Below are 13,666 nucleotides of genomic sequence, written 5' to 3'. Positions count from 1 at the left end.
AAAAAGTATTTGATCCCCTGCTGATTTTGTACGTTTGCCCACTGACAAAGAAATTATCAGTCTATAATTTTAATGGTAGGTTTATTTGAACAGTGAGAGACAGAATAACAACAAAAATCAGCAGGGGATCAAATACTTTTTTCCCTCACTGTAAGATTTGTCCCACCAGCCCACAATGCACTGCCATGACAGTGATCTTTTGAGATTATATTTAGAAATCTATGTCTAAATCTGTATTGATACATAACTGTTTGGAAGAGACTATCATTGTCCTTATATATCATTGAACACTGCACCTCCAATTGGCAAGGATGAATACAGTTGCATGCATTTGAAGGAAACATGACATGCAAATTGTAACATTTGGGGAAGTCACACAGTGTTGAAGACTTGCCAATCCATTCCCAACTATACCTACTGGAAACTGTAATTCCAGTAAACCAATCTCAATTTTTTCTCTTCTCCACCCCTTTATTATCCAGTTTGTTGCTTAGTGTTACATTTACATACATTTAATCACTCACGTGTTCTGACTACCTCATCACATAGAACTGTGCAGTAGATTTTATGGAATAGTTAGTATTATGTTGCTTTGTGCACAGGAAAGGGCCTTCCCCCAAACTGTTGCCACAAAGTTGGAAGCACAGAATAATCTAGAATGTAATTGTATGCTGTAGCGTTAAGATTTCCCTTCACTGGAACTAAGGGGCCTAGCCCGAACCATGAAAAACAGCCCCAGACCATTATTCCTCCTCCACCAAACTTTACAGTTGGCAATATGCATTGGGGCAGGTAGCGTTCTCCTGGCATCCGCCAAACCCAGATTCGTCCGTAGGACTGCCAGATGGTGAAGCATGATTAATCACTCCAGTCCAATGGCGGCAAGCTTTACACCACTCCAGCTGACGCTTGGCATTGCGCATGGTGAACTTACAGTTGACCGGGGCAGCTCTAGCAGGGCAGAAATTTGACAAACTGACTTGTTGGAAAGGTGGCATTCTATGACGGCACCACGTTGAAAGTCACTGAGCTCTTCAGTAAGGCCATTCTACTGCCAATGTATGTCTACGGAGATTGCATGGCTGTGTGCTCGATTTTATACACCTGTCAGCAACGGGTGTGGCTGAAATAGCCGAATCCACTAATGTGAAGTGTCCACATACTTTTGTATGTACTTTAATCAAACACCAAACACCCTGACAACCTACTCCCTCTGCGCTCCCCTCCCAACATGCTGTGCTGGGAATGAGTTCCCTGTTTTTGACCTCTCGCTCATCAGCACACCCACCAAGCAAATTTAACACAAACTCCTATCGCCTGTTGCATCAGGAATGGGTCCCCTGCCGACTACCTGACACTCTCTCCATCTTCCATTAACATACACAATGAGCAGGTGGAAGCTGCCTGACACCTGAAAACACAGGTAAAGTGTTGCAGTTCAATGGGAACTCCATGGTCCAGGTGACCGACAATACCTGTCCCACATTTGCAGGACACAAAGCCTGCCGCTGCCCAGCCCACAGAGGACAGACAGTGGGAGGTGGGGTTTACTCAGAGTTTATAGGCCGAGCTCCTCTCCTGGTGACAGTCTATCCATTCCATCCCGCTGTCTGTGAACATCGACTGCCATCTCCAAGCTGCAAAATGAGAGGTGGGCGTCTCTATGGTTTCCTATATGACAGGGAAGCATACAGTAGATTTAGGCTCCAGAGTTGTTGAATGAGGACAGAGGAGTTAAGCTTTTGGTCTAGAGTAGCCAAGGGGGTGCACGACTCCTGTCCTGGAGGGCAGCAGTCCTGCTGCTTTTTGTAAGGGGAAATGGGCTCCGCTAGGGTACAATTTAAAATATCACTGGAACATGCTGCTAGATCAGGTAGTCTATGAGAGATTCAAGTTACAACGACTATTCAATGGCTCTTATATTTATACTTTCCCTATTCAAATACAGTCTGTTCGGTTGTGAGTAGTGTTGATTCTCTCTGCATGCACCATTTGTCTAAGATAGTGTGTCGCTGCAGGTGTGTGTACAGTATATGGAAGAGTGCATACTGTGGTGTAACTGTGTGCTTTACTCGCTCCATCACTGTAACTAACATGCTCTCTTCTCCTACAGCTATCGTACTGCTGTGGTTGCTGGGGGCCGCTCTGGCCAATGAATACAGCTGGAATAGCCCTGGAGAGACTACAAAGGATCCCAAAACAGAGAACTGTAAGGGAGGGAGGGAGAGAGAGAGAGAGAGAGAGAGAGAGAGAGAGAGAGAGAGAGAGAGAGAGAGAGAGAGAGAGAGAGAGAGAGAGAGAGAGAGAGAGAGAGTAGGAAGGGGAGAAAGGGAGACACACTGAACACATTGAGGATGGCATCAGCAAGGAGTGTTGAGAACCACTGTCTAATCCTTTGTCCTGTCTGTGTGTCTGTTCATCTGTGTGTCTGTGTCCACACAGTGTGTCTGACGGACCAGGCCTCCTGCGGCTGCTGCCTGATGCAAAAGCAGATGTGGAGGATGGAGCAGTTCTTCAACATGAGTCTGAACGAGCTGCAGAGTGGCCTGGAGAAGGCAAAGGCCGTGCTCAACAAAGTCCGCGGTGAGACCACCTGACCGCAACCACTATCAACATCCATCTCCATTACCACCTCAAAACTGGCCAATGTGTTACATTCTGACTGGAAACCATTTGGCTTGCTGTTATTTTGTCTCATTGTTTATTAATTTCTCTATCTTTCTATCTCTCACTCTTTCCATCTGCAGCTAGCCGCAGTGCCTTCTCCGTGGCCCTGACCAACACACGACGTTGCGAGGGCCCCTTCCGTGAAGCTAAGACCATCATTTACCAGCACGTCTTCATCAACCTGGGCGAGGGCTACAACAACCGCACCGGCATCTTCACTGTGCCCCGCTCCGGTGTCTACAGCCTGGCCCTGACTGTGTACAGCGACTCGGGCGCCCCCGGCGCCACCCTGGCCGCCTGCGCCAACCTGATGGTGAACGGGCGCCAGGTGTTGAGCTGCAGCGAGCAGAACCAGCAGGACCAGGAAGACAGCACCAGCGCGGTGATGGCCGTCCAGCTGCAGGCCGGGGACAAGTTGTCTGTCACCCTGCCCATCGGATGCTTCCTGTGCGACGACCAGAGCCACTACAACACCTTTACCGGCTTCCTGCTCTACGCCACCGACTAAGACTGAGCTGAAGCTGCTGAGACTACCGCACCCCATCACCTTCGCCCTGTCTTTAACTCCTTTGCCCAGTCCTGCTTCTGGAAGGGAACTTGGAGCTGGTCTTGAGGCTCTGTGATGAGAATGTGATCAGGGGCCAGTTCCTCCAGTGAATGTCAATCAGAACCCCATTAATCTTTCCAGGACCAGAACTAGGCTACCCCAGCCTTGACCTTCCCCCCAACCACTTTGGGTAACAACTTCTTACCCAGTCAAGTTATCCGGTGATGTATACTGTGATGGGAAAAATCAATTTGCATGTGTTTGAAAAAATTGAAAATAAACCATGATTATACAAGTACTTGGTCTGTGTATATATTTTATATCTCTCTGTGTTACTGCACTACTGTATTCATACTAATACTAACATTACTTAATGATCCTAAGGGTCCACAAATAGAGACAAACATCTCATGTACTGGGATGAGTAGGGTGGAAGTACAGCCTCCGCGCAATAAAGATAAATGCCAAATGAGTTTCTTTGAAGAAAAAAAAGAAAAGTTTCCACTGTATTTCGGGAGTCAACCATAAAGGGTTATATTGCCCCTCCCTCTTTAACTTTTCCCTTGAATGAATCAAATAAGCGCAAACAGGCAACTCAACTTACCTTTGTATCGCTATCAATTCAGTGCATCACTCAAGACTAAATTGTCACACATTGAAAGAGTACATTGTCCTCTTGAGTGAAATTGATTAATTTGACACCACTTTATGTCATCTGATAATATTTTCTACTTGTTGCTATTACCTGACCTCTGTCCCATACAGCTCAACACGTTGTCAGGGATGTACAGGCTAGGGGTGTACAGAGCAGTGAAGTTTAGCCATCAGCATTAATACTGTATCTATGTAACTCTGTATCAGTATCTATCTCTATGGCCATCAGATTCCACATGAGACAGATTTCACCTCAGTGACCTCAGTGAATCAAGAGATAATGTGCCACAAAATCCAGGGAGGAGTCTGTTATGGACTAGATAATATAATTTGCATGAATCTGAACAATAAAGGTGCACAAGCGCAATACAATATGTATTTGGCTCAACAATAGTGACATGAATATCTTTACAGCTTTTCTTATGTCACATTCAGTAGCACATTACTTAAATGCTATGTGCTAGCTACATACTGTATGTAGCACAACAAGTTCACTGGTCCCTAACCATTATTTATGTGTCATATATTTATGTAATCAACATACATACAGACATACAATGCAACATTTATATTAACATATACAGTGCCTTAAGAATTCATCCCTCTTGGCGTTTTTCCTATTTTGTTGCATTACAACCTGTAATTTAAATGAATATTTATTTGGATTTCATGTAATGGACATACTGAAAATTGGTGAAGTGAAATAAAAAAAAAAAACGTCTTAAAAAAAATGATACAAAATAAATCACGGGAAAGTGGTGCGTACATATGTATTCACCCCCTTTGCTATGAAGCCCCTAAATAAGATCTGGTGCAACCAATTACCTTCAGAAGTCACATAATTAGTTAAATAAAGTCTACCTGTGTGCAATCTAAGTGTCACATGATCTCAGTATATATACACCTGTTCTGAAAGGCCCCAGAGTCTGCAACACCACTAAGCAAGCGGCACCACCAAGCAGAGAGGCAACAAAGAGACCAAAGATAACCCTGAAGGAGCTGCAAATCTCCACAGCGGAGATTGGAGTATCTGTCCATAGGACCACTTTAAGCCATACACTCCACAGAGCTGGGCTTTATGGAAGAGGGGCCAGAAAAAAGCCATTGCTTAAAGAAAAAAATAAGCAAACATGTTTGGTGTTCGCCAAAAGGCATGTGGGAGACTCCCCAAACATATGGAAGAAGGTACTCTTGTCAGATGTTTGGCCATCAAGGAAAACGCTATGTCTGGCGCAAACCCAACACCTCTCATCACCCCGAGAACTCCATCCCCACAGTGAAGCATGGTGGTGGCAGCATCATGCTGTGGGGATGTTTTTCATCGGCAGGGACTGGGAAACTGGTCAGAATTGAAGGAATGATGGATGGCGCTAAATACGGGGACATTTTACTGAGTTACAGTTCATATAAGGAAATCAATCAAATGAAATAAATAAATTAGGCCCTAATCTATGGATTTCACATGACTGGGAATGCAGATATGCATCTGTTGGTCACAGATGTAATCTGATAATATTTTTCAACTTGTTGCTATTATCTGACCTCTGTACCATACAGTTATGCTCAACACGTTGTCAGGGATGTACAGGCTAGGGGTGTACAGAGCAGTGAAGTTTAGCCATCAGCATTAATACTGTGGTCGGGTGCCATAAAGAGGGATTGGCCCAGAACAGGGCAGCACAGCTGGTCCTTAAATGTACACGGAGAGCTAACATTAATAATATGCATGTTAATCTCTCCTGGCTCAAAGTAGAGGAGAGATTGACTTCATCACTACTTGTATTTGTGAGAAGTATTGACATGTTGAATGCACCGAGCTGTCTGTTTAAACTACTAGCACACAGCTCAGACACACATACATACCCCATAAGACATGCCACCAGAGGTCTCTTCACAGTCCCCAAGTCCAGAACAGACTATGGGAGGCACACAGTACTACATAGAGCCATGACTACATGGAACTCTATTCCACATTAAGTAACTCATGCAAGCAGTAAAAATACACCTTATGGAACAGTGGGGACTGTGAAGAGATACACACACATACACACGATAACATACTTACTATACACACACGTACACATGGATTTTGTGTTGTAGATATGTGGTAGTAGAGTAGTGGCCTGAGGGCACACACTTGTGTTTTGAAATCTGTTGTAAAATTTATTGTAATGTTTTTAAAGCCTTGGCAGCAGCTAATGGTGATCCATAATAAATACAAATACTGTATCTATCTCTGTATCAGTATCTATCTCTATGGCCATCAGACTCCACATGAGACAGATTTTACCTCAGTGACCTCAGTGAATGAGAGATAATGTGACAGAAAATCCAGGGATGAGTAGAATCTAATTTACATGAATCTGAACAATAGAGGTACAATACAATGTGTATTTGGCTCAACAATAGTGGCGTGCCTCTGACATATGAATATCTTTACAGGTCTTCTTATGTCACATTCAGCAGCACATTACTTAAATGCTATGTGCTAGCTACATACAGTATGTAGCACAAGTTCTCGGGTCTCTAACCATCATTTGTGTGTCATATAGCATAAAAATTCAAAATACAGACATACAATGCAACATTTATATAAACATATACTGTATGCATGTGCATTTAAAAAAGTAATCAGTAATCATCATCATCAGCAGTACTACTGTATGATCCCAACTCAACCCTGCATACACAAATACGTATTTTGTGGTTCTGCAGACCTACAGTTGAAGTCGGAAGTTTACATTCACCTTAGCCAAATACATTTAAACTCAGTTTTTCACAATTCCTGACATTTAATCCTAGTAAAAATTCCCTGTCTTAGGTCAGTTAGGATCACCACTTTATTTTAAGAATGTGAAATGTCAGAATAATAGTAGAGAGATGTATTTATTTCAGCTTTTATTTCTTTCATCACATTCCCAGTGGGTCAGAAGTTTACATACACTCAATTAGTATTTGGTAGCATTGCCTTTCAATTGTTTAACTTGGGTCAAACGTTTTGGGTAGCCTTCCACAAGCTTCCCACAATAAGTAGGGTGAATTTTGGCCCATTCTTCCTGACAGAGCTGGTGTAACTGAGTCAGGTTTGTAGGCCTCCTTGCTCGCACACGCTTTTTCAGTTCTGCCCACAAATTGTCTATAGGATTGAGGTCAGGGCTTTGTGATGGCCACTCCAATACCTTGACTTTGTTGTCCTTAAGCCATTTTGCCACAGCTTTGGAAGTATGCTTGGGGTCATTGTCCATTTGGAAGACCCATTTGCGACCAAGCTTTAACTTCCTGACTGATGTCTTGAGATGTTGCTTCAATATATCCACATAATTTTCCTTCCTCATGATGCCATCTATTTTGTGAAGTGCACCAGTTATTTCGATATAGGACTCGTTTTACTGTGGATATAGATACTTTTGTACCTGTTTCCTCCAGCATCTTCACAAGGTCCTTTGTTGTTGTTCTGGGATTGATTTGCACTTTTCGCACCAAAGTGCGTTCATCTCTAGGAGACAGATCACGTCTCCTTCCTGAGTGGTATGACGGCTGCGTGGTCCCATGGTGTTTATACTTGCGTACTATTGTTTGTACAGATTAACGTGGTACCTTCAGGCGTTTGGAAATTGCTTCCAAGGATGAACCAGCCTTGAATACATTCACAGGTACACCTCCAATTGACTCAAATGATGTCAATTAGCCTATCAGAAGCTTCTAAAGCCATGACATCATTTTCTGGTATTTTCCAAGCTGTTTAAAGGCACAGTCAACTTAGTGTATGTAAACTTCTGACCCACTGGAATTGTGATACAGTCAATTATAAGTTAAATAATCTGTCTGTAAACAATTGTTGGAAAAATGACTTGTGTAATGCACAAAGTAGATGTCCTAACCGACTTGCCAAAACTATAGTTTGTTAACAAGAAATTTGTGGAATGGTTGAAAAACTAGTTTTAATGACTCCAACCTAAATGTATGTAAACTTCCGACTTCAACTGTATGTCAAACATACATTTAATTTTCATATCAAACTACTTTGAAATAATCACCTACACTGGGGCTTTTAAATTCATAAACACTTTCAAACTAAGTTGACACGTCATAGTTTGAGGGTAGACCTCCCTGTTTATTCTTTGTAGGGTCGCAGTTGGATGAGGTTATCTAATGACATAAACCAACACAATACTTTGACCTCTATTCTCTGATTCACCTCAAAGGAAATAGATAGCATCTAAAGAACTGGGTTGCTCAACAGGGGACATGTGACAGTCAGCAACGCCAACAAAACAACAATCAATACTGTATATGATGGTCAACAATAAGTGGAGAACAGAAACTCTCTCCACCACCTCCGCCCACACCCAGGTGTGAGAACCAGGTCCAGGTGTGAGAACCAGGTGACACTCTATATCTCCTTCTCTCCTATATATGGGTCTCCTGATCCACTGATAATGCCTCTCAATGAAACAGCAATAAACCCACGTATCTTTGGGAAACTCCATTCAAAATCCTCCATAACAATCTATTCAAGTGTAGCACACACCGCTGTGTCTACTGGGAGTTTTAGGGAAATCAGGCACCGGTGTCCTATTAAAAACGTACTATTTTCACACAACAGCAAAGATGAGCTGTTTTCTTACCGGACCTCTCATTCACACCCAAGGAAGAAACACTGACATGACATTGTCTTTCACTTGTCACATGGGAGGCTATTGAATGTGTTCTAGGTGCCCTCTGTTAGGAACTCCACCTCAGCCTGTGTTTTTGGGGTTGGGGTTTGTGTACAGGGAATGGGCGTGGAGCTTTTCTCATCCACCTGCGGAGTGGGGGGGGGGACCTCAGACTGGGAATCAATAGCATGGCAGCACCACACCCCTGCATTAAACTCCTACATAGTCTTAGGAGGCTTCCCAAGTCTGCTTACCTACTGTAAGAACAAGGAAACGAGACGTGGGCTTCTTACAGCGATACAGTAAGTACCTACAAGCTTTCCTCCCTTTATACTCAGACTGTCTGGAGGCTCGCAGATCTGGTGAGATAGGAGCTATGCAATGAGTATGGAATATACATAAAGCTATACACTAATGATACTGAAGTTCTAAATTATATTGTCTATTTTGATGAGACAGCTTTGGCTAAGCAAGAAGGCACTAATATGTTCTTTGAAATGTGAAACCAATCCGTTTGGAAAAATAACTGTAGGTGAAAAACGTTTTAGAATGGATGTAGGCTACTTTAGCAAAAGGCTTCATTCTCAGAATATCAAATTTGGGTACTGAGATCAACTATTGATTAAAGAAAATGTATCAAAGATGGTTGAATGAACTATAAATGTCAACCAGTTTGCAGTTGACTAAACCAGTAAGGAAATGAAGGAGGTTGATGTAACTTTAGAGCACCATCTTGACAAGGCATACTCAAAAAACAAACTAAAACTTCAGAGTTCTGAATGGGTTGAGTAGACTGTGAAAGTTAGCTATCATGACCAGAACATGAACTACAAATATATTCTGTTTCATACAGGTGGTTCTTAGCAGAGAGCATAGCCATGCAATGCTTATAAACAAAGTCTCTTTTCATTGTAATTTGAAGGTATACTGTATGACCAACAGTAACTATCTATATATTTCAGAGAATGAAGTCAGTTGCAGTGTCTGCTCTGTGCCTGTGGGGGGTGCTGTGCCTCTGTGCCAGTGTGAAGGCCATTGGGACTTTAGAGCTGATGCGAGATGCAGCAGGTAACAGAAAACCTCATGACGGCTCAGTTTTTCTCTTTTCTTTTTGTATGTTATCCACCCCAAACATATCTTAACAATCAAATGTAATGTCAAACTATTGGTCCTGCTTCGACTCATTTGACAACTTTTGACCCCTACTCTCTGCCCATCTTCCCTCTACCTCCCCTCCCACCTTCCTCCCCTATCCTCCCCCCTGTCCCCAGTGGGCTGGACTGGGGCCCTGCCCTGTGGGAATTGGGACTGTGAGTGTGCCTTCAAGAGCCAGCCGGACTGCTGCTGTGGGGCCAATGAGATGAATATGCTGGAGGACCACACCTTCATGCGCATGGTGGACATATGGGAGCAGCTCACCCGATTGGACAACGACATCGAGGAAGTCACAGGTACTGGAAAATACGTCTGTTTCCTAGTCAGAATAAGTCAGGAACCATGGTAGAAAGCTTGACAAATCCCTAATGTTCAAGTCCCAGGCTCCTAACTTCTTCTGTTCTCCTTCCCTCTGTCTGTGACTCAGGCAACAATAAGATTGCGTTCACCGCGGCGATGAAACCTAGAAGCGACTGCTTCGGGCCCTTCACCATCAACGTGCCCATCCGCTACTACGCCATCTCTCTCAACCAGGGCAACGGATACAATGACGCTCTGGGTAGGACACCACACTGCGCTGTCACGTCATTTCCCCACATACTTACTGGATAAATAACATAACACAACATAAAACACACATGCACATACACACACTCACCCCCACACCCACCTACACTCACTCTCCATCTCCCTGTGTGTCCTCTATCCAGGTATCTTCACCGCCCCCCGCGCCGGCCTCTACTCCTTCTCCTTCACGACCTACTCCAACGTGGGCGTGGACGGCGAGCGTCTCTACCACAAGGTGCAGCTGATAAAGAACAACGAGGTGGTGGCCTCTGTGTGGGAGGACAACCGGGAGGACATGGAGGACAGCGGCACCCAGTCGGTGCTGGTGTCTCTGCACCAGGGCGACCAGGTGTACGTGGAGCTGCTCTCCGGCAGGAGTCTGTGTGGCAACACCAAGGAGTTAAACAGGTTCAGCGGGTACCTGGTCTACCCCTTCACACAGGAGTAGAGAAGAGAGTCATACACACATGAACACACGTACATGCATGAATACACACACACACACAAACACATACATGCACGCACGCACACACACATAAACATACACACATACATGCGGACACATACACACACATACTGTGTAACAGATCAACTCACTGACATACTGAGAATGACAATACAAATTTGATGAAATTATACAATTCTGACACTGTTAATGGAATCAGATATTCAAACATTGATCGACATCAAAACGCAAATGCAATTCTACGAAGAGGCAGAGCCTCAAATAAATTATGCAATTACAAAGTTCCAAGTGTGTGTATTGTGTGTGTGTCTGTGCACCATAGTAACCAATGATATTCCATGTACAGTGAAATTCAGTCAGTCTGCCTGTGAAATAGTATTGCATTGAACAAAATGAAAGCTGGTTTGTTACATGAAGCAGGACAGGTGTCATCTTGTGCTGTTTATTGTTTTTTTAAATTGTCCTTCACAGGTGTGGTCTGTCCATAGGGTCTAAATTAATTAATTTATCTCTAAATGAATGGTGAGTTGATAAATAATAATGCTACCTAAAACCAAATAGGCATACAAGCCGATGATAATGACCTGTAGGCTAGCTAACCTACATGTCATTATCATTGGCTTATATTTTTTTGTAGTTTGCATTATGATTTTGAATTTAATCAGGGTTCCCACAAGTCAGGGAATTTCTGTAATATCATGGTATTTTTAAATGTGCATTTCAGACTGGAAAAGTCATGCGATTTAATAGAATAATTACAGAAAATGTGGGAATTGTAGTTCTACATACGGAAATGTATTTTCTGTTGTTTTTTCACATTGCATTGCCCAATGTGCTTTTGGTCTTTGTCTTGCAAATTCTTATCTATAGACGCAAGTCAAGGAATGTTTTATGTATGAATGGGAAACCTCTTTAATATGGGTCGCTAAAGGCCACCAGTCCATTTCATAAAAAAAGCTAGATAGAATTTAGATGAGACCGCACGCGTTCAGCTGCTGAAAGGAATTTTTCTCCAAAACCACGCCCCCGCCTCTATTTTGACGACAGACGCGTGACGCTTTCATTGGATAGTAAAATGGTTGTGGAGCGTGAATCAGAGCAGGCTTGCTCAGGCCAGGTATCTTTGCTTCAAGTTCTGATCAAAATGGTAGGATAATGATTGTAGTCAATAACTTAAGTTTGCAAGTTAAGCATGTAACAAGACACTTGATGTAGGCCTACATGTTAATCATGTGAATAGTATTTATATGGGGGAAAAGGCAGCAAAGCTCTCTAAAAAAGCGTAGGTCTCGCTCTTAAAAATGCTTTTTGTAGGACTACATTTTAATTACAGTGAGGGAAAAAAGTATTTGATCCCCTGCTGATTTTGTACGTTTGCCCACTGACAAAGAAATTATCAGTCTATAATTTTAATGGTAGGTTTATTTGAACAGTGAGAGACAGAATAACAACAACAAAAAAACAGAAAAACGCATGTCAAAAATGTTATAAATTGATTTGCATTTTAATGAGGGAAATAAGTATTTGACCCCTCTGCAAAACATTACTTAGTACTTGGTGGCAAAACCTTTGTTGGCAATCACAGAGGTCAGACGTTTCTTGTAGTTGGCCACCAGGTTTGCACACATCTCAGGGGGGATTTTGTCCCACTCCTCTTTGCAGATCTTCTCCAAGTCATTAAGGTTTCGAGGCTGACGTTTGGCAACTCGAACCTTCAGCTCCCTCCACAGATTTTCTATGGGATTAAGGTCTGGAGACTGGCTAGGCCACTCCAGGACCTTAATGTGCTTCTTCTTGAGCCACTACTTTGTTGCCTTGGCCGTGTGTTTTGGGTTATTGTCATGCTGGAATACCCATCTACGAACCATTTTCAATGCCCTGGCTGAGGGAAATAAGTATTTGACCCCCTCTCAATCAGAAAGATTTCTGGTTCCCAGGTGTCTTTTATACAGGTAACGAGCTGAGATTAGGAGCACACTCTTAAAGGGAGTGCTCCTAATCTCAGCTTGTTACCTGTATAAAAGACACCTGTCCACAGAAGCAATCAATCAATCAGATTCCAAACTCTCCACCATGGCCAAGACCAAAGAGCTCTCCAAGGATGTCAGGGACAAGATTGTAGACCTACACAAGGCTGGAATGGGCTACAAGACCATCGCCAAGCAGCTTGGTGAGAAGGTGACAACAGTTGGTGCGATTATTCGCAAATGGAAGAAACACAAAATAACTGTCAATCTCCCTCGGCCTGGGGCTCCATGCAAGGTCTCACTTCGTGGAGTTGCAATGATCATGAGAACGGTGAGGAATCAGTCCAGAACTATACGGGAGGATCTTGTCAATGATCTCAAGGCAGCAAGAAAACATTTGGTAACACACTACGCCGTGAAGGACTGAAATCCTGCAGCGCCCGCAAGGTCCCCCTGCTCAAGAAAGCACATATACATGCCCGTCTGAAGTTTGCCAATGAACATCTGAATGATTCAGAGGAGAACTGGATGAAAATGTTGTGGTCAGATGAGACCAAAATGGAGCTCTTTGGCATCAATTCAACTCGCCGTGTTTGGAGGAGGAGGAATGCTGCCTATGACCCCAAGAACACCATCCCCACCGTCAAACATGGAGGTGGAAACATTATGCTTTGGGGGTGTTTTTCTGCTAAGGGGACAGGACAACTTCACTGCATCAAAGGGACGATGGACGGGGCCATGTACCGTCAAATCTTGGGTGAGAACCTCCTTCCCTCAGCCAGGGCATTGAAAATGGGTTGTGGATGGGTATTCCAGCATTACAATGACCCAAAACACATGGCCAAGGCAACAAAGGAGTGGCTCAAGAAGAAGCACATTAAGGTCCTGGAGTGGCCTAGCCAGTCTCCAGACCTTAATCCCATAGAAAATCTGTGGAGGGAGCTGAAGGTTCGAGTTGCCAAACGTCAGCCTCGGAACCTTAATG

The 13,666-nt window shown here is 43.4% G+C and overlaps 2 protein-coding genes across 2 annotated transcripts; both read left to right on the top strand.

The window, feature by feature from the left end:
* The first annotated feature begins 1,452 nt into the window (after positions 1-1,452).
* LOC121557204 (cerebellin-1-like) lies at positions 1,453-3,175 on the top strand. The gene is made up of 4 exons (XM_041871044.1): positions 1,453-1,540; positions 2,114-2,209; positions 2,443-2,583; positions 2,748-3,175. The coding sequence occupies exons 1-4, from the start codon at positions 1,453-1,455 to the stop codon at positions 3,173-3,175; spliced, it is 753 nt and encodes a 250-aa protein (XP_041726978.1).
* Positions 3,176-8,741: 5,566 nt separating this feature from the next.
* On the top strand, positions 8,742-10,951 carry LOC121567104 (complement C1q-like protein 3). Its single transcript, XM_041877045.2, has 5 exons — positions 8,742-8,828; positions 9,489-9,594; positions 9,798-9,977; positions 10,109-10,240; positions 10,392-10,951. The coding sequence occupies exons 2-5, from the start codon at positions 9,492-9,494 to the stop codon at positions 10,694-10,696; spliced, it is 720 nt and encodes a 239-aa protein (XP_041732979.2). The 5' UTR covers positions 8,742-8,828; positions 9,489-9,491; the 3' UTR covers positions 10,697-10,951.
* The last annotated feature ends 2,715 nt before the right edge of the window (positions 10,952-13,666 follow it).

Source organism: Coregonus clupeaformis, chromosome 5 (assembly GCF_020615455.1).
Source record: "Coregonus clupeaformis isolate EN_2021a chromosome 5, ASM2061545v1, whole genome shotgun sequence".
Lineage (NCBI taxonomy): Eukaryota > Metazoa > Chordata > Actinopteri > Salmoniformes > Salmonidae > Coregonus > Coregonus clupeaformis.
The sequence above is the reverse complement of the archived record's forward strand: the minus strand, read 5'-3'. Positions and strand labels throughout refer to the sequence as shown.